The 23,318-nt window shown below is 41.1% G+C and overlaps 1 protein-coding gene and 1 long non-coding RNA gene across 3 annotated transcripts in view; one reads left to right on the forward strand and one right to left on the reverse strand.

The window, feature by feature from the left end:
* ALCAM (activated leukocyte cell adhesion molecule) overlaps nucleotides 1–23,318 on the forward strand; it is a 112,072-nt gene that overhangs the window by 70,346 nt on the left and 18,408 nt on the right. The window contains exons 8-14 of one of the 2 annotated variants that reach the window (XM_056556284.1): nucleotides 2,398–2,527; nucleotides 7,945–8,057; nucleotides 10,029–10,161; nucleotides 13,347–13,480; nucleotides 14,661–14,793; nucleotides 16,216–16,254; nucleotides 16,800–16,905. In XM_056556284.1, coding sequence (XP_056412259.1) covers nucleotides 2,398–2,527; nucleotides 7,945–8,057; nucleotides 10,029–10,161; nucleotides 13,347–13,480; nucleotides 14,661–14,793; nucleotides 16,216–16,254; nucleotides 16,800–16,905 — 788 coding nt within the window. The remainder of the gene's footprint in view (nucleotides 1–2,397; nucleotides 2,528–7,944; nucleotides 8,058–10,028; nucleotides 10,162–13,346; nucleotides 13,481–14,660; nucleotides 14,794–16,215; nucleotides 16,255–16,799; nucleotides 16,906–23,318) is intronic. The other variant, XM_056556285.1, reaches the window with a different exon arrangement.
* LOC130355733 (uncharacterized) lies at nucleotides 10,213–19,503 on the reverse strand. Its single transcript, XR_008888645.1, has 3 exons — nucleotides 18,989–19,503; nucleotides 11,856–11,952; nucleotides 10,213–11,747 (listed from the first exon to the last, which is right to left on the reverse strand). It is a non-coding gene; the product is annotated as an uncharacterized LOC130355733 (long non-coding RNA).

Consider the following 23,318-nt stretch of genomic DNA (forward strand, 5'->3'; position numbering starts at 1 on the left):
ATATATAGATAGATAGATAGATATAGATGTGGAGCAAGGAAATCTATGGAGACATCAGACAGCACAGAGCGATACACACTATGTTTAAAAGGAACAAGTAAATCACTGGTACACCTTAAAAATTTATGAGTTTATGGGTGGTTTATTAATACATCAGATAGCTAAAAGGGGTACTCCGGTACCACAGCTTTATGGTTATCTAGCGTGTTTGTAACAAGTTGAGAACTTTTGTAATTCACATGTTATACATATGTCCACAGCATATGTTTTTTACTGACCTCTTTTCTGTGACAAAAGTTCAGTAGTTTTTCTGGTTGCTTTTGATTGTCATGCACACTCGCAGCCATGTTTGTTTACTGTTGTGGACAATACATCTGTGCTTCAGGTGTTGCTGATTTTTTTCTCCTGAAATGGTTTTGCCCCTTTTACACACCCCCATAATGAATATTCATTAAATTGATGTTGTTCCTTAATTGGTTGGGAGTTCCGTTCTCTCCCTTCCTTTTTTGCACAGTACAAGAGGACAGCGGGAGGATGGATGTCTCCTACTGCTGTGAGCCTGCCCTGCGTCTGTGGCTCACAGTGTACTGAATCAGTATCAGTGCTATCAGTATCAGTGCTGCGGCTGACATAAAACCCCTTCCCTGCCATGAGGACTGTGCACCCGCGGGGGAATCAGGGATATCGGCTATCATGATTCTCGCGGGCAAACGGTCCCCATGGCGGGGGAATTAGTAACAGATCAGTCATAGCGCTATCATGATTCCCCCTGCGGGCACACTGTCAGCTTCTCACCCCGCAGTCCCCACATCAGGAGTCCCCACATCAGGGAATGAATTGTAAGCCGCAGTGCGCTGTCCCCATATCGGGGAACTAATCATATGTGACGCGTGGGCTAACTGTGAGCTGCCGCGCTGCGCATTCTCCCCACGTCAGGGAATTAATGATTTGTGAGGGCTTCTGTTCCCCGAATAGAAGCTGTCACCTCCCCCCTGCAAGCACTGAAAGCCAGTGAGCCATGGGCACTGCAGCACCCGCTGCTCACACTGGCTTTCTGCTCTGTAACACCCATGTCTCACAGACTTTCAACGCTTGCAGGGGGAGGGGACAGCTTATGTTCTCCAGTTCCCAAACGGGGATCAGGGAACAGAAGCCCTGCACCTGCGGCTCACAAATCATTCATTCCCCGACATGGCGAGAATCAGCAGTGCTGCGGCTCACAGTTAACCCTTTCCCTGACGGGGACATCGCTTTTTTTGGGGGGGGGAGGGGGGGAGAAGCAGAGCAGCGCCCGTGGGTCTCACATGAGTAGTTCCCCCATGTGGAGACAGCACGTTGCGGCTGATTCCCCCACCATAGGGACCGTGCGCCCGCAGGGGGAACAATGATTCCCCTGATTCCCACCGCAGGCGCACTATCCCCATGGCGGGAAAGGGCTTACATGTCAGCTGCAGCGCTGATACAGGGAATTCAGTACACTGTGAGCTGCAGGCGCAGGGCAGGCTCACAGCGGGAGGAGACATCCATCCTCCCGCTATTATCTTGGTAAACACAGAGAGACGGCAAGGACAAATCTGATAGGTCACAGCCAAGAATGGTAACAGATGATTGGGCTGACAATGTGCTTACCTCACAACCAATGATAAGCCCACATCCACACCAGATAGAAAAAAAAAAGGCAAAATATACTAATGAGCAGGGTGGGGAAAGGGTGTGCTAAAGGGAGAAAAAAAGGCACTGAAAGAGGAGACAGGCTACGAGGCATGCTGGGAGCTGTAGTTTCTAAAACAAATGCAAAACGGAAATAGATTTTACACTACATGGACACACTTGTGCAAAGGAAGGAAAAGAAAGACAAACAAAGAGCAAGCACAAGACCAGAGATAACAAGAAAACTCACCTGCAAGGGTAAGTAGAAACTGAAAAAACACATTGGCCACCGGAGTACCTCTTTAATTTTATTTGAGAATTAGGCAAAAGATCCATAGCAAAAGACCACCTTGCCTACCCCCTACAACCAGTAAGCATGGTTTTTTTCTTCATACTTTAGGGTCCCTAGAGCAAACTCTAAAATCTATTTGAATATTATAGACCCCTTTATCATACAGTTTTAATAGTGCTTTATTATTTTTATTCCTTTAATTGATGATGATAAATGAAACATAGTAGTAACACAGTTTAAATGAGCAGAATGACTTTACCTTTACTACAGATGTTAAATATTTTGGTCATTTAAATGCGCACAAAAAAAAACTACTTTTTCTTTCTGTTTGTAATTTATACTTGTTTGAATTTGTCAATTTTGTTAAGAGATTGTTTTATTGGTTTACTTGGTTTATTAGTCTTGTAAATCTTTACATTTTGCATGACAAAGTGCCACATCTGTTTTCCCTACAGGGTCAAGAAGAAGGGATACGTAGTTCAAGTGCCTACCTTATAACTGACATAAAAAGAAATGCAACAGGGGATTACAAATGCTCATTGTTAAACAAAGTTATGATTGCCTCAACCATGGTAACTGTGCATTGTAAGTAAATGTCATTCCTCTCTGTGTTGTAAACATCTCGTCTGCTCCTTTGAAACTGTTAAAAAGCACAATATAAATTACAGATTTCTCGGCAGTATGTGCTTGTGTTTGTTATATGTTGATAATATTGAAAATTGAGGTCATTGCTAAATTCAAATTTTGTTCCTACAATAATAAGAATTTTCATTTAAATGGGAGGAATTTTGATATGTTTACAGAAGAATGTACCTTATGAAGCTTGTATTTATGCATGCACTATTTCTTGTTACTATCTTCCGTCACAAAATAACGTCCGTTATTAATAACGGGCTATAACAGGTTAAAGCGGCTATTAGAAAAATCCCATAGACTATAACTGATTTTGTAACTGCTGTTTTCAGCTGATTTTCAGATGGAACTTTGTGCAGATCTTTAAAACTGAGTAATTTTGTATTGTGAAAGAAGCCTTACTGAGCAATGCTACAAGCAGTGTAGCAGACAGTGTGTGAATGCAGGAGGTGCTGCAGAGCAATTCTGTGTACTGAAATGTTCTGCAACAGCTCTGGATGGCAAACTGGCAGGAGTACTATGTTTTGGCAGGATTGGAGGATTGTGATGAAGAGCTGAGAGAAAGCAATGCATTTTGGGCATTGTAGTACAGATCAACTGCTAAGTCAGGAAGCAATGAGGGAACATGGTAAGGGAGAGGACTACATACGAATGGATTTTTGGTAGTTTCAGAACTGGGTCAGACAGATAGTAATTATATAATTTTTTGCAGCATTTATGTTTATTAACCTGAAGTCAAAGTACCTTTCTGATCTCTGTTGTTTACATTTTTAAGAAAACAGTCCCTTATATTTAGACTTCCTATTTTCCCTCTTTACAACACTAATGTCTAAGGTTGAGATGTCTTGTATTTAGCCTTATACGGGGGCATTTATCATCGTTGCTTTAGAAGCAAGTTCTGTAGGAATTTTTTTCTTTCTTTGGTTTTTGCTAATGTATGACATACAGTGGTCCCTCAACATACGATGGTAATTCGTTCCAAACGAGCCATCGTTTGTCGAGGGATTTGTGCAATGTTAAGTATAGGAAGCTGTACTCACCTGTCCCGCCGCTGTCGATGGTGTCTTTGCCTCTGAGAGGCCATCGAATGTCGGTTTGATCATATGTCGGGGCCACCGTAGGTCGGGGGGTCATTATCATACTATCACAGCGGGTTGATAAATTTGGCTTACATAAGCAAAAACCAATAAATCACTTTTGAATACAATTTTTAATTTTTAGCACACATAAGCAAAAACCAATAAATGACTCCAGAACACCACTTTGTAACCCCACCTCCTCTCCTCTGTAAAAAATGTGAGATATATATATATATATAGATAGATAGATAGATAGATAGATAGATAGATAGATAGATAGATATATAGTAACCCCTTTAGGTTTTTAATTTTTTAAATTTCGTTTTTTTTTCTCCTCATCAGCTTAAAATCATAACGCTTTCAATTTTCCACCTTACATATAAAGCCTTGTTTTTTGCACCACCAATTTTACTTTGACATCAAAAATTTCACCACAAGATCTATGGCGAAACAAAAAAAAAATTATTTGTGGGACAAAAATGGAAAAAGAACCCCGTCATTTTGTTACTTTTAGGACCTTTCATTTCTACCCAGTGCACTTTTCGATAAAAATGACACATTCTATGTATTCTGTATGTCCATACAGTTGAAATTATATCCAACTTAGGCTTTTTTCACACTGCTGTTGTGACACAACAGTGTGACATCCATGGGGAAACCCGGTGAAAATAGCTGGTGGAAAAATACATCATGCTAAATTTTTTCCTCCCTTTACTCCCGTCAAAAAACAACGGCGCTCTACAGACCCCATAATAGGGAATAGCATCAGTCAGGACCTGTTATTTTTGCCGGGGCACAATGGGAAACAACATCTGTTAAGGCACACAAAAAAAAGTGGCTGACAGATGTCTATATATATATATTTATATGAAAATTAGCATGTTTAAAACTGTCCTCTTCTGGCCCCACTAACTTTTTTTATTTTTCCGTATACGGGGATGTCTGATGGCTCATTTTTTCATCACGGAAGTTGTAGTTTAAAAAAAAACAGTGAGTCTCCAGCTGTTGCTAAATTACAACTTATATCTTTCCCAGACAGTCAAAGGCTGTCTGGAAATGATGGGGGTTGTAGTTTAGCAACAGCTGGAGGCTCCCTGTTTTTAAATGCTGGTTTATGGGCATTTTCCAAGAGTGTTGTTGTTGTTTTTTTATTTTTTTTTATTTTACAGGCTTAGTAGTGGAAGCTGTCTTATAGATTGAATCCATTACTAAGCCGGGGCTTAGCATTAGCCCCAAAAACAGCTAGCACTAACCCCCTATTATTACCCCGGTCACACTGCCACAGGGGTGCCGGGAAGAGCCGGTACCAACAGGCCCAAAGCATCAAAAATGGTGCTCCTGGGCCTAGGCTGGCTTTATATAGGCTGTGGAGGGCTAGTAACAATGGTTCTCGCCCACCCTGGTAACATCAGGCTGTTGCTGCTTGGTTTGTATCTGGCTGAGAATGAAAATATGGGCAATACCCACACATATTTTGCATAAATAATAATAATTAAAAAAAAACACATAGGGTTCTCCCTATTTTTATTCTCAGGCAAATACCAACCAAGCAGCATTAGCCTGACTTTACCAGGGTGGGCAAGGACCATTGTTAATGGCCCTCCCCAGCCTAAATAACGGTGGCCTGTTACTGCCTATGCCCAGGAGTGCCATTTGTGATGCTCATGGCCTGTTGTTCCTGCTCTCTGTGGTGGTGGGTACCGGGGTAATAATTGGGGGTTAGCGCTAGCTGTTTTTGTGGCTAACGCTAAGCCCCGGCTTAGTAAAGTACTCTGTCTATCAGACAGCTTCCACTACTAAGTCTGTAAAGTAAATTAAATAAAAATAACAACACTTTTTAAAAATTTTTATTCCAAAAAACACTCCCCCACAAGCCCTCGTTAACCATTTTATTAATTTTAAACAAAAAAAAAAAAAAATGCTGGTCATCGACATAGTCCACCGATTCTGAAGAAGTCCTCTGCATACACGGATCTGAAATGAGAAGAAAAAAACACAAATTATTGGTTAGTACATTTTAAAGTGCCCTCCCTTAGGGAAAACACCCATAAACCAGTGTTTCCAAACAGGGAGCCTCCAGCTGTTGCTAAACCACAACTCCCATCATTTCCAGACAGCCAAGACATAACTTGTAATTTAGCAACATTTGGAGTCTCGCTGTTTCTAAACTACAACTCCTGTCATGGGATTTGTAGTTTAGCAACAGCTGAAGGCGCCCCATTACTAAACTACAACCCCCGTCATGGGAGTTGTAGTTTAGCAACAGCTGGGGGCACCCAGTTCCTAAACTACAACTCCCGTCATGGTAGTTGTAGTTTAGCAACAGCTGGAGGCACCTCTATTCTAAACTACAACTCCTGTCATGGGAGTTGTAGTTTAGCAACAGCTGGAGGCAGTCCTGGCCCCTTATCACCCCCCCCCCCTCTGCTCATGTCCCCTGCCACCCCCTCATGCCCCCCTCCGCTCATGTTCCCCGCCGCTCCCTCTGCTCATATCCCCCTCCGCTCTCCACATCTTCCACCCGCCTGCTACCTGAGCTGTTACAGGACTACAACTCCCAGCATGCCTTTTCAGTAAGGACATGCTGGGAGTTGTAGTTGCAACGACTGGTAGTTGCGGGCAGGAGGGTGGCCGAGGAGCGGAGCCGGGCCGTCTCCCCGATATATGAAGCTACACTGTAATTTCATATTTCCCGGCCTAAGCTGTGATTGGCTGAGACCGACAAGCCAATCACAGCCCAGGATGGGCAATATGAAATTACACTGTAGTTTCATATTTCTGGGAGCCTGCCGACTCCACTGCCCCGACCGCTCATCTCTCCCCCACCGCTCATCTCTCCCCCACCGCTCATCTCTCCCCCACCGCTCATCTCTCCCCCACCGCTCATCTCTCCCCCACCGCTCATCTCTCCTCTGCCGTCGTCCATCTCTCCCCCGCCACCGCCGCCCATCTCTCCTCTGCCGTCGTCCATCTCTCCCCCGCCACCGCCGCCTATCCCTCCCCCGCCGCTCATCTCTCCTCTGCCGCCGCCCATCTCTCCTCTGCTGCTGCTCATCTCTCCGCCTCTCATCTCTCCCCCGCCACTGCCACTCATCTCTCCTCCGTCGCCGCCACCCATCTCTCCCCCGTCGCTGCCGCTCATCTCTCCTCCGCCGATCTCTCCCCGCCGCCTCCGCTCATCTCTCCCCTGCCACCTCCGCTCATCTCTCCCCCTCCGCTCATCTCTCCCCACCGCTGCTAATCTCCCCCCACAGCGGGCGGAGATGAGCAGTGGGGGGAGATCAGCAGTGGCGGCGGGGGAGAGATGAGCGGCGGCAGGGGGGAGTTGAGCGGTGGCGATTTTAGATTTGCTCACATACGGGAGCTTTGTACTCCAGATCAGACCTGGAGTAGACTTGCGACTTTTTGAAGGGGGTTTATGACTTTTTTTTTTTTTTTCCTACATGCGACTTTCACACATCATAAATACCTGACCACTGCAAAGTGAAAACTGAAATTTGCTTAGGTAAGGCTGTTTGTAACTTTTTGCTTACCTACAAAAGTTGCACCAAAAAGTGCTTAGGCGCATGTGTGACTTTTGTAAGCAATAAAAAGGCTCTACATACCTTGATAAATCCCCCCCTTTGTCTCTAGGTTATAGCAGTTGTTACAGATATGTGAATTTGACCATATATATATATCCAGAAGCCAACAAGCTAAAACCAACAGGGTAGTAATGCCTCTTAGTCAACATGTATAGTTGCAGAATAAACTTCGGGGGAGATTCATCAAAACCAGTGTAAAGGAAGAGTTGTGCAGTTGCCAATAGCAACCAATCAGATCGCTTCTTTCATTTTTGAAAAGGCCTCTGAAAAAAGAAGGAAGCAATCTGATTGGTTGCTATGGGCAACTCAGAAACTTTTCCTCTGGACGGGTTTTGATAAATCTCCCTCATCATGCCTGGAGTTCCAGGTCAGGCTCATTGTGTAGTGACTATACAGTGTGAATACAGAGAAACAGAAACAATTATGTCAACTTTCCTTATAAGTTAGACAACCAAGATGTTAACAAATATATGTATAAAAAAATTGCATCAGTTTCTTACATTTGTAATTGTTTTATTATTATTAGTATGGTGGTGGTTGTTATTTTTATTATTATTACCGAGATATGAATCTTATGACCATTTTTATTTTGACCGATTCTAATTAGACTGAAAAGAATGTTGCCAAAAAAAAAAAAAAATGTTTCTTGAAACTGAAAAAAATTTATGTTTTCCTTGCCAACAATAATTATGTGTTTGTCTTTTAGACTTAGACTTGTCCTTGACACCTAGTGGAGATATTACCAAACAGATTGGAGACAGTCTTTCCGTATCTTGCATTCCTATTGCCAGTAAAAATGTTTCAGTTACGTGGATGAAAGTGAGTTTTATTCCCTTTTATGGCCTCCGCAAACATCTGTTATACAAACAGATCTAGAATAGAAAAGCCTTAAATTGTGTTAGAGTGGTTAAAATTAATGTCCTTTTCAGAAGGATTCATTCTAAAAAGACACGTCAGTCCGAAACTACTGAAACTTCAAATCAATATTAAAAAAGGTCACAGGCACACATGGCTACACTCTCTTTTATGCAGAACACCATATTTTAATAGACGCAAGTAGGTAAAAACATTGAAAATGGCACATATGAGTCTCTGACTTCTGGAATAGGAAAATAAAAAATAACTATGGTGTATGTAAATATAAAGTACAATACTAGATACCTTTACAGCATAATAAACAGTCTGTTTTATTGTATGTAGTTGTCCCTCCGGACATTATGTCTCTTTACAATAAAGCTAGACATTTTATATTTAACTTTGTTCAGTGCCAGATTTTCCCTCATGCTGGACTTCTTCCCATGGGAACTTTCTTATAGTGAAAAATATTGCAGCATTAACATTTCATAATATCCACTCAAAGATTAATGTACATATACCTATTACTGAAAATAATACAGTGAATTTAGTGGCTTCACAGTCCTCACACCTATCTTCAGAACCACTGCTTCATCAGGTACCCATGATAAATCTGTAATTGATTTATATATATATATATATATATATATATATGTGTTCAACAAAAAGGACCGCACTCCCGGGGTGTCCGCGGGTGCAAGCTGGTCGGGCCCAGGTCAAGAGCCCCCACAAACAGGTAGCAAAGCAAAACAGCAGCACTCCGACTTAGATGAAAGCGTGTCAGGCTTTATTCATCAGATGCCACGACGTTTCAACCGTCTCTCTCTCAGGCTTGACAAAGACCGTGAGAGACGGTTGAAACGTCGTGGCATCTGATGAATAAAGCCTGACACGCTTTCATCTAAGTCGGAGTGCTGCTGTTTTGCTTTGCTATACATATATATATATATATATATATATATATATATATATATATATATATAATCCTTTTTATTTCTTTTATCTTATTTCGAGCTCTGTTAGGGGACTATTTATAGCAATAATAAGATTGCAATATACTGTTGTGTACTATGTAATATCATAGTACTGATCAGTTCTATCGGCAATCTTCTACAGCCTGATTCTGCAGGCTGCACAGAAAAATTGGCCATTCTGCACATTGGAGAAGTATAAGGGACATTCTGTGGCAATTTGAACTTAATGGATTTGCTCTGCGGGGGTCCAATGAGCCCACCCAAACCCACAGGCATCTCCATTTTCCCCATAGATGCCACGATCCGCATTGATCACGGCATCTATAGAATTAATGTCAGATATCAGCATGATCACTGATGTCCACCATTAGCAGTGGGTCCCCAGCTATGCTTGCATCATAGCTGCGCTGTGAGTTAATTACTTCAGCACTGTACATTTACAGCACATGGCCTTTTAAAGGTGTACTCCAGTACTGAACAAATTTTCCTTTATCCACGGGATAGGGGATAAGTGTCTGATCGCGGGAGTCCTATTGTTGGGACCCCCTGCAATCCTCTGCCTGGCACCCCAGCTCTCCCCATGCACGGAGTGGGCACTGCCCTGTGCATGGAGCTGTGTCAACATGCTCTCTCAGTGCATCTTTATTGGAGAGCCGAAGTTACACAAGCACTGTAACTCCGGCTCTCCCATAGAGATACATGGAGGGAGCGTGTCGGCCACCACTTCGTGCGGGATTGACAGCTCTGTGTACGGTGAGAGCTGTACGGACTTCTCATGATCAGACTCGGATAGGGGATAAGTTGTTCAGTACCGGTATCGATGCATAATTTTGCTTTAAGAAAATGCTTCGTTCATTTTTGTTTTTTACACAGAGAAGAGATTTTACCTAATTTCTAGATCTGCAGACAATGTTCTACCATAACATGTAAAATTATGTTTTTTTTGTTTTTGTTTTTTCAGAACCAAAAAATTCTCTCGCAGCCTGCTTTTACCAATTTGCAGTATCGAGATTCTGGTGTTTATGAGTGTGAGACTAGCTTATTGGAAGTTGATGGTCTAAGGAGAAAAAAAACACTAAGACTCACCGTAGAAGGTTGGTACAACCTGACAATAATTCACACTTTTAAAAAAAAAGTTGCAATTTTTCCACATAAAAAATGTTTTGTGTTTTTATTAAAGAGAGAAGCAACAGCAACCAGTTTGTTTGGCATGTTGTATTTAAGCTGTCCAGCATTTCCCCCCATTGTACAACCCAAACCTAACTGTCTATCACATTATGGACTACTTCTATGTACATTGCTCCAAAAAATAAAGGGAACACTTAAACAACACAATGTAACTCCAAGTCAATCACACTTCTGTTATATCACACTGTCCATTCAGGAAGCAACACTGATTGACAATCAATTTCACATGCTGTCGTGCAAATGGAACAGACAACAGGTGGAAATTATAGGCAATTAGCAAGACACTCCCAATAAAGGAGTGGTTCTGCAGGTGGTGACCACAGACCACTTCTCAGTTCCTATACTTCCTGGCTGATGTTTTGGTCACTTTTGAATGCTGGCAGTGCTTTCACACTAGTGGTAGCATGAGACGGAGTCTACAACCCACACAAGTGGCTCATGTAGTGCAGCTCATCCAGGATGGCACATCAATGCAAGCTGGGGCAAGAAGGTTTGCTGTATCTGTCAGCGTAGTGTCCAGAGCATGGAGGCGCTACCAGGAGACATGCCAGTACATCAGGAGACGTGGAGGAGGCCGTAGGAGGGCAAAAACCCAGCAGCAGGACCGCTACCTCTGCTTTTGTGCAAGGAGCAGCAGGAGGAGCTCTGCCAGAGCCCTGCAAAATGACCTTCAGCAGGCCACAAATGTCCACGCAAAAGTGTCCACTCAAACGGTCAGAAACAGACTCCATGAGGGTGGTATGAGGGCCCAATGTCCACAGGTGGGGGTTGGCATTTGTCAGAGAACACCAAGATTGGCAAATTCATCACTGGCACCCTGTGCTCTTCACAGATGAAAGCAGGTTCACACTGGGCACATGTGACAGACGCGACAGAGTCTGGAGACATCATGGAGAACGTTCCGCTGCCTTCAACATCTTCCAGCATGATCGGTTTGGCAGTGGGTCAGTAATGGTGTGGGGTGGCATTTTTTTGGGGGTCCGCACAGCCGTCCATGTGCTTTCCAGAGGAAACCTGACTGCCATTAGGTACCGAAATGAGATCCTCAGACCCCTTGTGAGACCATATGCTGGTGCTGTTGGCCCTGGGTTCCTCCTAATGCTAGACCTCATGTGGCTGGAATGTATCAGCAGTTCCTGCATGCTATGGACTGGCCTGCCCGTTCCCCAGACCGGAATCCTATTGAGCACATCTGGGACATCATGTCTCGCTCTTAGTCCAGGTCTGGGAGGACATCCCTCAGGAGACCATCCCCCACCTCATCAGGAGCATGCCCAGGCATTGTAGGGAGATCATACAGGCACATGGAGGCCACACACACTACTGAGCCTCATTTTGACTTGTTTTAAGGACATTACATCAAAGTTGGATCAGCCTGTAGTGTGGTTTTTCACTTTGATTTTGAGTGTGACTCCATATCCAGACCTCCATGGGTTGATAAATTTCATTTCCATTGATAATTTTTGTGGGATTTTGTTGTCAGCACATTCAACTATGTAAAGACAAAAGAAATTTCATACGATTAGTTCATTCATTCAGATCTAGGATGTGTTATCTTAGTGTTCCCTTTATTTTTTTGAGCAGTGTATTTGACACTTACTTCCTTGGAGTCCAGCCTCATCGCTGCTTCTGATCAGCTTCCTTCTTGCCTTTCACATTTTATCCTGTTTCTCCCCCAGTCTGCTTTGTTATTAATCCTGTGATGCAACAGCACAACATCAAACGGACAGCCAGAGCCAGTACCATATCTGCCTGGTGTAATGACCTTCATCTCTTTATTATCCTAAATAACTTAGTAGACCATGAGTAAACAGCCTGGGAGGTGACATAAGCTGTATAATAATCATTAGTAACTGTGATGGTGTGTGTCTATAGTGAGTGGGCTGTCTTTCAGTGTAGAGAACTTGTGTGGAACAGTCCATGCTGTTTCATCATACAGGAGATTCTACTAGCTAGGATGGTGACCCCATTCAGATCAAACCCATGTTGTTTAAAGTGGGTCAGCATGAGTTAACATGACCCAACTGAAGGAAAATAATTCCAGAAACAAATAATGTCATCCTAGCTGAATATATATATATATATATATATATATATATATGCATTTTTTTATTCTTTAATTGGAGACTACTAGAGTTTTGCAAGACTGTTTAAAGTATTTAAATTCATTTTCTTATATAAAAAAAAAAAAGAGCAAAAGCCCTACCTGCTTGTTATACGCCGATAAATGTGCTGGCTACTGATTTAAAGGGGCTGGAGTGCCAGCTGCTTGTAAAATATCAGCAGCCTGGCCCCTATAAAAAAAAGTGACTAGTGGTGGCTTCTGCAGGCCCAGATTTAACACTTCTTCCCTGCTTTTTATTTTTTTTATTATCCCTTACCTAGCCGTGCTCCGGCAGGCGCAGGTCAGGCGGCAGGTCTTGCAGGCTGTGCAGCAAGAAAGCATGACAAGTCATGTCTCCTGCCGGCTCCTCTGGGCAGCGTCAGGGATGTCACTTGTCATCCTTTGCAGCCGCCGCTGGTGGGCGCTGCAGCCACTTTGACCAGCGACAGCTGTAGGGAATGATGAGTGACGTCTCTGATGCCATGCAGAGGATCCTGCAGAGAACATCACTCGCCATGCTTTACAGGCTACAAGACCCGCCGCCTGACATGAGTCTGCTGGTGCACGGCCAGGTAACGGAAAATAAAAGCAGGTGAGAGGGGGGGGGGGGAATGATAAGGCAGGGGGGAATCACAGGGTAAATGAGGCACAAAGGGAAAATGAGGCATACAGGTGATTGGAGGGGGAGGGGGTAAATGTGGCACAGGTGCTGATAAATGGGGTGGAAGGATGTGCAACTGGGGTCGGGGACCAATCTGAGGAGCCGGGTGAATAATGTTACAAATTGGGAAAATCAAAGTTGGTGAGATGATGTGGCATTTAGTTCGGAGCTTCCAGGTCATTTATTTCACATTTATTCTTTTTCACTCACATTTCCCTGTTAGAAGTTTAAAGGAGGGTGCGTGTTATACACCAGTGAGTGTTCTATGCCGATAAATACGGTGTTCTATGTACCATTGTACCACTATTTTTATTTTTTCTCTGTAGGAAAGCCGAGGATCAAGCTATCCAAAAAAACAAATCCTGATGGAAAGTCAAAAACTGTTATGTATGAAGTAGACGGCTTTCCAAAACCTGAAGTCCAGTGCGTCAGTTTGGGGAATGGATTATACTTAAACAAGGTGAATTATTTCTCTGTTTATTTCCAATAGATGTAAATAAAATGTTTCAACAAAAGGATGGTCCAGCGCAGAAACATACAATCTCAATGCTTTATGGAAGTAAAATCAAACATCCAAAAATCGGGTAAGGCTCGGTTTACATCAGAATTGTGGGGTTTCGTTAGGGAGCTCTGTTACAACAGCTAAAAAAGCTGAATAATCGGACTGGGGACGTGGGTTTCATAACTGACATTAATGGGACCTGAAAGGCACGATTTAATTTGAATGGGGTCCATCTGGATTTGCTTTAGATATCAATTGTTTTGTAAGTTTTAGCAGAGAAAAAACCTGACATGCAGTTTTTTCTCCCCTGTCATTTTAGCAGAATCAGTAAACAGAGCTCCATAACAGAGCTTTGAATGCTGATGTGAACATAGCCTAAGATCAGAAGAAGTTAAGTAAAGGTTCAAGCTTTAATGTACTGAAGTAAAAATTTCATGTATAGTTGATGAAGTGACCCTGCATCATACCTTAACCCACAGTATATTGAAATTTGTAAATCCAGATGAAAAGTATCTGAGCATGGATCTAAATCTAAATACAATGCTAAAGGAACCGTGTGTGCAAATGCATAGAACAAATATCTTTAAAGGGTTACTCCGGTGAAAACTTTTTTTTTTTTTTTTTTTAATCAACTGGTGCCAGAAAGTTATACAGATTTGTAAATTACTTCTATTAAAAAATCTTAATCCTTCCTGTACTTATTAGCTGCTGAATACTACAGAGGAAATTATTTTCCGTTTGAAACACAGAGCTGTCTGCTGACATCATGAGCACAGTGCTCTCTGCTGACATCTCTGTCCATTTTAGGAACTGTCCAGAGTAGGAGAAAATCCCCATAGCAAACATATGCTGTTCTGGACAGTTCATAAAATGGACAGAGAGGTCAGCAGAGAGCACTGTGCTCGTGATGTCAGCAGACAGTTCTGTGTTTCAAAAAGAAAAGAATTTCCGCTGTAGTATTCAGCAGCTAATAAGTACAGGAAGGATTAAGATTTTTTAATAGAAGTAATTTACAAATCTGTTTAACTTTCTGGCACCAGTTGATTTAAAAAAAAAAAAAAAGGTTTTCAATGGAGTACCCCTTTAAATTCAGTTTCTAGTGTTAGACTCTAACCTTACCATATTTCTCATTCTACAGACTGAAGAAACCACATTAGGTAATGGCAAATATACTGCCAAAATTATAATTTCCCCAGAAGAAAATGTCACTATAATCTGCAGTGCTGAAAACAGACTGGGAAAAGAATCTCATTCTTTAAATATCTCTGCTAGTAAGTTCAATGTTATTTATGCTGCTGTCCTTGTGTGTTTTATGCTCATTTTGTGTACATTCCTTTTTCTTGTCAACATATAAAATCCCACCATATTTTACCACAATAGAGCTCAAGTTTTGCCATTAAAGGGGTACTCTGGTGGAAAACAATTATTTTTTTTCTAATCAACTGGTGCCAGAAAGTTAAACAGATTTGTAAATTACTTATCAGCAGCTGTATACTACAGAGGAAGTTATTTTCTTTTTAAATTTTTCTGTCTGACTACAGTGCTCTCTGCTGACACCTCTGTCCATGTCAGGAACTGTCCAGAGCAGGATGGGTTTGCTATGGGGATTTTCTCCTACTCTGGACAGTTCCTGACATGGACAGAGGTGTCAGCAGAGAGCACTGTGGTCAGACTGAAAATAAATTAAAAAAGAAAAGAACTTCCTCTGTAGTATATAGCAGCGGATAAGTACTGGAAGGATTAAGATTTTTAAATAGAAGTAATTTACAAATCTGTTTAACTTTCTGGCACCAGTTGATTAGAAAAAAAATAGTTATCCACTGGAGTACCCCTTTTAAAGAGGATATCCAGGAATAGAAAAACAAAGCTATTTAACTCCAAAACCAGCACCACAGCTATCAGGTTGTGTGTGGTGTTACAACTTTGCTTCCTTCACTACAAAGGAACTAAGCTGCAATACCACAGACAACCTGGTGGCAGGTGGGGGCTGTTTTAAGAAAAAAATCAGCTCTGTTTTTTTTCCTGGATAACCCCTTTAATTCAACCCATAGTCCGGCATTTTATGTAACAGTGAATGCATGGATGGAAGTATGGTCCTTTTTTCTTTGGCTAGAAAAACTAAATTGGAAATGGCAGCCTACATCAGAGTTAAACTGTTGCAGAAAGAAGCCAAAAGGCCTCTATAAAGCAGAATTAGGGAACGTTCACACTGAAGAATTTGAATGGAAATCTCACTTAAAAATTCTGCAGCCAAATTTCCTTTTTTTTCCAATTTTTTTTTTACCATGGACTTCTATTGGATTCTGCTCACAGATTCCGCTTGAAGAATGAACATGTTCTTTCTTCAAGCGGAAAGGAATTACTCGATGTGAACGCACCGTTAGAAGGAAAAGGTTAAAACAGCAACCTGATTGACCTGATTTACTGTCTTCTGTGTGAATTGGGAATTATCACTTTGTATCTGTTATTAACCTTGTCATCCTGTAGAGAAGCAAATTCTGAAAAGAGGATTTGGTTAGTCAAGTCCCTATTACATCAGTGAAAAAGGGAAATATTCTCAGTGGTTTTACTTGCACTAAGGGAAGAGTAATTTTACTGCTGGAGATTAGAACACATTATGGCGGTGAAGGTGACTTTCATACATTATCATCAGAAGTTTTTTTTTAATTTCACCTCTCAATTTTTCATTTCAGTCAGCATCCCAGAGCCAGTAGAGCCTAATGATAGAAGTGGTAAGTAAAGTAGTAGTGTAAGGTGTTTTTTTTTTCGCCTCCTGGGTTTTTCACTTTCCTTTCTCTGGTCCATCTTATTTTAATATATTGATTGTTGCACAACTAGATATTATTAAAGGATGCTATCTTTCTTTCTGCTGCACTTTAACTCTTAGAACTGTCCTAAAAGATGTCTTTGTAAGTCAGCAATCTTCTGTTTTAGAAGGTGAGAAGAATAAGTAAGTAATGTGGTGGGCTCATTGTAGCTCCTGTGTATATTGTTTTGCATACTAAATACTTGACTATGAATGGGAAGAGATACAATTAGTATGTCTGTGCTGAGAGAGTGACATGGAGCTTGAGAGCAACCTCAAAGTCATCATTGTATCTCATGTTTTTTTAATGGAAAGATAAATTCACAACACTGCTCAGACAATCACTCACTTGTGTTCTGTGCCACATTTGTTTGTTTTCTCGTGCACGTTTAATAAACACATGTTCCTAAATAACTGCTGTTGGATTTGGTTTTACTATTATTTATTTCTGTTTCATTAAACCCTATCTAGATGAAAGTAATGATCATGCAAAACTCATCGTGGGGATTGTTGTTGGCCTGCTGCTTGCTGCACTTGTTGCCGGATTAGCCTACTGGATATACATTAAGAGAACAAGGTAGTTGACTTCTATTTTCTTCTTTTGCTTCTGGCACTCTCAGTAGAGCCCTAGGGTTTTGAATACATCTTATGCCTTGTTTACTAGTGTGATGTAAAGATGATTAACCCTTAATATGATTTTAAAGTAAATATGACTTCAGTTTCACACAATTGGTAAGTTATTACAATATATCTGCATAAACGGGAGGAGGGCAAGTCTACAAGAGAGCTCCGTCTGGAGGAAAGGCCAAAATCGTAACATCTTTGTGCAGCTCACAGGTTTTGCTTACAACAGTCTTAAGATGCTCATTTACCTTCAAAAGCTGTTGGTCATGTGAACAGCCTTTCCTCCCATGTATACTTTGCACTTTTAAGTGTGTTTAATTTAAGTGGAGAGAGGTAAATTGCTGCCAACCACCTCAGACTGTTTTTTTTTTTTTTCTTCTTCAGAGAGAACAAGGTCTAGGTGTTGAAATTCAACATGTTTAGAGCTTCTTTCCCCTAGCATTGTCTGTCAGGGAAAAGTTGGAAGACCTATACACACACATTAGAATCTCCCAGTCCTGTGTAAGTAGGACTTTTGCAATGAACTGTTAAACAATACTGCACAATAGACTGAGTAGAGGACAGTGCAGAGGCTGCTCTTTCTTAAGCACAGATACAGTAGCAGCCTTTTAAAGGGTCCGTGGTGTACAGAGGTAATCACAGCACTTCTCCTTAATTACACCTACAGTATACAGTATAACTGTAAGGCTCCTTTCACACTATACATTCATCCGTTTTTAAAGATCCATTATATGTTCCGTTATGAAAACCCTGAAAATCAGCCGTTCAACTGCCGTTACAAAATCCCATTATAGTCTATGGGATTTTTACATTATCCGTTTTAACCCGTCATAGCCCGTTATTAATAACAGACTTTATTTTGGTACGGGAGAAAGCAGCTGGAGAAATAGTACATGCACTATTTCTTCCATTCTTTCTCCCATCACAAAATAATAAATAGGAAAATAATCCCTGAAAAGACCTAACAAAGGTGAAAATATTGCAGCAAATATTTTGGCTTTTGTTTTTCCTCTTCCTGTGAGAATCACAAATTCAGGCTTTTGAGGTGTTATTAGCCCCAGTGCTGTCAGTCAGCATGCCTAATTGATGTCCTTTAATTATATTTATACAAAGATTATCTCCTGCTGCCAGTCTTGTAACCATCATGAAGAAATTTACTGCATTGCTAGAGTGTAGTGAAAAGGATGAATAATATTACTGTTGACATTGCCCCTTGTGTCACTCTGTCCAATGAAATCTCCACTAGTCTGTAAAGGTACTACACCTGCATATAAACTCCTTAAATGGGGAAGTTTAAAAAAAAAAACTTCCTCAATATCATATATATATATGAAATTATCTTGTTACATATTTAAAGAGGTACTGCAACGGGATTTTTATCTATTTTTTTAAATCAACCGGTGCCTTTAAGTTAAACAGATTTGTAAATCATATCTATTGAAAAACCTTCCAGCACTTATCAGTTGTTGTATGCTATGGAGGAAGTTGTGCAGTTCTTTCCAGTCTGACCAGTGTTGCCACCTCTGTCTGTGTCTGGAACTGTCTAGAGCACGACAGTTGCTGACAGTGATAGTTGGACAATTGCTGACAATCACAGAGATGGCAGCAGGGAGCACTGTGGTCAGAGTGGAAAGAACTACATAACTTCCTCTTGAGCATACAGCAGCAGATAAGTACCAGAAGGCTTAAAAGGTTTAAAAAAAAAAAAAATTCAAATCTGTATAACTTTCTGGCACCAGTTGACTTGATTTTTTTTTCCCCCTCCAGAGTACCCCTTTAATCTATATGGTTGAAGAAAGAACAGTCAGACTCTACCTGGGGAGGATGAGTTAGGTGAATAAAAGATAGAAGAAATAAAAAAAAAAATCTTAATTTACCCCTGCTGCTGAAAATATAGGCACAAAAAAACAAGTGACATAAAAATAAGGCCTAAAATAATAATAGATATGGCTGACAGGCAAGCAAAAACAGAAAAAAAAATTTCATTGTTAAAGTTAAAAGGGGTTGTTCAGAAAAAAGTGTCAAAAACCCTTTACCTGCAGCCTCTGTTATTTCACTGTCAGGTGCTTCTGCATTGCCACTCACTGGCTGTGGCCAGACACCGCTGTGGCTGGTAATTGGCTAAGCACTAATGTCTCATGCAGACCTTGGCATCCAGTCTCTGGGTGGGCATAAGACATCAAAAAATGGTGTTAAAAATTGTTTGCTACTGACAGCACCAATAATTTGGTTATTATAATAGTTTATTATTAAAGATTACCTGTCTCCAAATAAAACTTTTATTATTGTGTAATTAGCAGACACTTTCCCATTCACTTGCTTTGAAAATTATCATCATAAATATGTTTAAAATGTAGTAGAAAAAATGACCACTAGGTTGCTCTGTTCTGCTCCCTGACACAATTAATACAGTGAGTTTGGTCTCCTCCCAGCCTGGCAGGAGACCAAACTCAGGAAGTGTTTCTCTGCACTGAGCTTGATTGACAGCTGCACAGAGCCTCACTGAAAGCTGCAAAGAGCCTCATTGAAAGCTGCAAAGAGCCTCATTGAATCATGCATAGAGCCTCACTGAAACAGACAGAGCTTGAAGTCTTCTATTCATCACAGCACTGCAACCATGTGAGGGTGGAAGTGGTCCCCAAGCAGGCTTCAGTCCCCAAGAAGGCTCTGAAATTCTTTTTTTAAGGGTGCGAGGAGTAGTTAGGGAACATAGACTGAGTTAGTATAGAAAAGTTTATTGAGCACACTCAACTTTCTGTCGCTCTCATTCAGAAACCTAGACAGATCAGAATTGTGAAATAGTTCGTCCCCGGAAAACCCCCTACAATAAAATTTTGTATTTAGCATTGACAGGATCTATCCTTCTTTTGTATAAGAATTGTGGCATGGTCAAGGTTGATTTTTTTTTTTTTTTTGCCTTTAGCTTGTTTTAAAATGTGTAAAAAATAAACAGTTAGTAGATCAGAAGTAAAATTGCTTGTAGGTTTGTATTGAAAATTTTGTGTGATAATTCCTTTCGTAAACACAGTATACAAAAAAAACTGCATGTATAGTGCTGATAACCTTTAGTCTTCGATGAGTTAAAGGCGTATTCCTGTGGGAAAACTATTTTTTTTTTTTTTTTTCAAATCAACTGCTTCCAGAAAGACTTGTAAATTACTTCCATTAAAAAATCTTAATCCTCCCAGAACTTATCAGCTGCTGTATGCTCCAGAGGAAGTTGACTTTTCTGTCTGACCACAGTGCTCTCTGCTGACACCTCTGTTCATGTCAGGATCTGTCCAGAGTAGGAGCAAATCCCCATAGCTATCCTCTACTGCTCTGGACAGTTCCTGACACGGACAGAGGTGTCAGCAGAGAGCACTGTGGTCAGACTAAAAAAAGAACTCTCCAACTTTCTCTGTACCATACAGCAGCTGATAAGTACTGGAAGAATTATAATTTTTATAGAAGTAATTTACACATCTGTAGGTGCACAACCTCCTTACCTCGGCTAGTTAATTGTGAGCTGCACATCCTCTTTGTTTTGTATCTATTTAATTTGCACATCTGTTTAACTTTCTGGCACCAATTAGTAAAAAAAAAATAAAAATAAAAAAATTTCCACCAGAGTACCCCTATTATATTTGTTCCGTTAAGACAATTTCATATGACAGTTTTGGTCAGTATTTTGCATCAGTGCTTATAAGCCAAAATTAGAAATCAAATGATGATTAATAGTCCCTATGGGGACTATTAAAGTGTTTTAAAAAAAAATTGTGAAAAATCCCCTTCTCCAATAAAAATGTAAATCATCCGTTTTTCCCATTTTACCCCCCAAAAAGCGAAAAAAAAAAAAAAATTTACAAACCTATTTGGTATCGCTGCATGTGTAAAGGTCTAATCTGTAAAAATATATTATTAATTATCCCGTACGGTGAACGGCGTAATCGTAAAAAAAAAAAATAAATGTCACATTTTATTAAAGAAAAAGTATACAAAATTTATAAAAAGTAAAACCAAAGCAAAAGGGGTACTGATAAAAACTACAAATCACGGTGCAAAAAATAAACCCTCATACCGCCCCATATATGGAAAAATTCGAAAGTTATAGGTGGTCAAAATAGGGTAATTTCAAACAGATTTTTTTTAAAGCAGTAAAATTATAGCAAAGCATATCATCATGGGTATCATTTTAATCTTATTTACCCACAGATAAAAGAAAACATAATTTTTACCATAAAGTGTACAGCGTGAAGACAAAACCTTCCAAAATGTGCCAAATTTACATTTTCATTTCAGTTTTTCCACATATATAATAATTTTTTGGTTGCACCGTACATTTTATGGTAAAATAAGTGATGTCATTACAAAGTAAAATTGGTGACACAAAAAACAAGCCCTCATATGGGTCTGTGGATGGAAATCTAAAAGAATTGTGATTTTTAGAAGGAGAGGAGTCAAAAATGAAAATGGTAAAATAAAATTGGCCTGTCCTTAATGGGTTAAAGGGGTACTCCACAGGATAAGGCATAAGTTTCTGATCGGGGAGAGTCTGACTGCTGGGAGCCCACCGTGGATAGGGGACATGTTATCATGTGGAGCACACCTTTGATAAAATATAAAACAGCTAAATTGTTACTAAAGGAATCAGTACTGTATTGAAAAACTTAACCCATAGCTAGCTAGGCTAAGAAACATATTACATGGTCATGCACAACAATATGGAGAAGTATAGCCTGGTATTGCTTTATGCAATTTCAAGCCTATGTACTGCTGGGTTAGTCTTCGAATCATAGTGCTCCAAGATACTTTCAAGTGGTACTCAGCTAAAATAGTCGATCACACAAATCCACAATAACAGAATAAAACAGCAGCTCTCACCACTATTGCACACTTCCATCTTCTCTATTTAAAAACTTCAACACTATAAAGAGGCAAGAGGAAGTGCCGAGACAGATTCTGAATTGGTTTTTAAAATTGAAAATTGAAACTGCCATGATTCAGAATGCACCTGCATATGTTTTACCAGCACCACCACCATTGTGTTGTAAAAGTATTGCATTAAAGAATAAATTGTGTAATATAGTGGTCCCTTAAAGGAGTTCTCTAAGCTAAAACTTTTAACCCCCGCTGTGCCCGGGCTGTAAAACTATACATAATAACCTTTCACTTACCTGCCTACGATCCCCCGTTGTTCCGATATCGCCGTCCCGTTCTCCGGTCCCGGTCTCTTCCACTTCCCGCGGGTCGGTGACTTCACTCTGCGCACAGCCTATCAGCGGCCGCAGCAATGTCCCGTCGCAGCCGCTGATAGGCTGAGCGCAGAGTGAAGTCACCGACCCGCGGGAAGTGGAAGAGACTGGGACCGGAGAACGGGACGGCGATATCGGAACAACGGGGTATCGTAGGAAGGTAAGTGAAAGGTTATTATGTATAGTTTTACAGCCCGGGCACAGCGGGGGTTAAAAGTTTTAGCTTGGAGAACTCCTTTAAGTTACAATATTAATTGATTCCAGAAGACCATAGTATGTTGAGCCCATAGCTCTATGGAAACCTGGTCATTGGTTCTGGATAAATAATACAGATAAACTCACTCCTCACTTATCAAAGTAAGAAAGATCTTCTGGAAGCTGTAAATCACTGTCTATGTAGAGGAGAGGAGATTATTTATTAACCTGTACAGTACACACAGTGTCTCAAAAAGGTCAAATAGTGCTGTCCTTACCTGGTATCCAAAGAAGAAGCTAACTCTGGTAAAGAGTAGTACAGAGAATGTTAAACCTCCCTGAACTGTAGGAAGGCACTACCAGACAGCCAGTCAGTGCATGGACTTGAATTATACAGGTGTTTTACCATTCTGATTGGTCAGATCTTTCGGCCATTGACATGTTTGTAAATCTGGATTGTCTGTAGGATTGTATGTTAAGTATGGTTTCAAGTAACAATAGTCCAGAAAAGACTATTGTATGTCGAAAATATGGTATATTAACCCCTTAAGGACCAAGGGCGTACAGGTACGCCTTTGCTCCCTGGTACTTAAGAACCAAGGGCGTACCTGTACGCCCGTGGGAATTTCGGTCCCCGCCGCGCGCCGGGCGGGGATCGCGCCGGGGTGACTGCTGATATCTATCAGCAGGCACCCCGCGCAAATGCCCAGGGGGGTCATTAGACCCCCCCATGTCGGCGATCGGCGCAAATCGCAGGTGAATTCACACTTGCGATTTGCGCCGATTCCGGGTCATGCGGGTCTATGGTGACCCGGTGACCCGGAATAGAAGGGGGATCGCGGGTGTCCTAGACACCCACGATCCCCCTGTAGCGATAGGAGTGAGGTGGCAGGGTTGCCACCCCTCCTATCTCTGCTATTGGTGGTCTAGACGCGAC

This window comes from Hyla sarda, chromosome 2 (assembly GCF_029499605.1).
Source record: "Hyla sarda isolate aHylSar1 chromosome 2, aHylSar1.hap1, whole genome shotgun sequence".
In the NCBI taxonomy this organism is placed as follows: Eukaryota; Metazoa; Chordata; class Amphibia; order Anura; family Hylidae; genus Hyla; species Hyla sarda.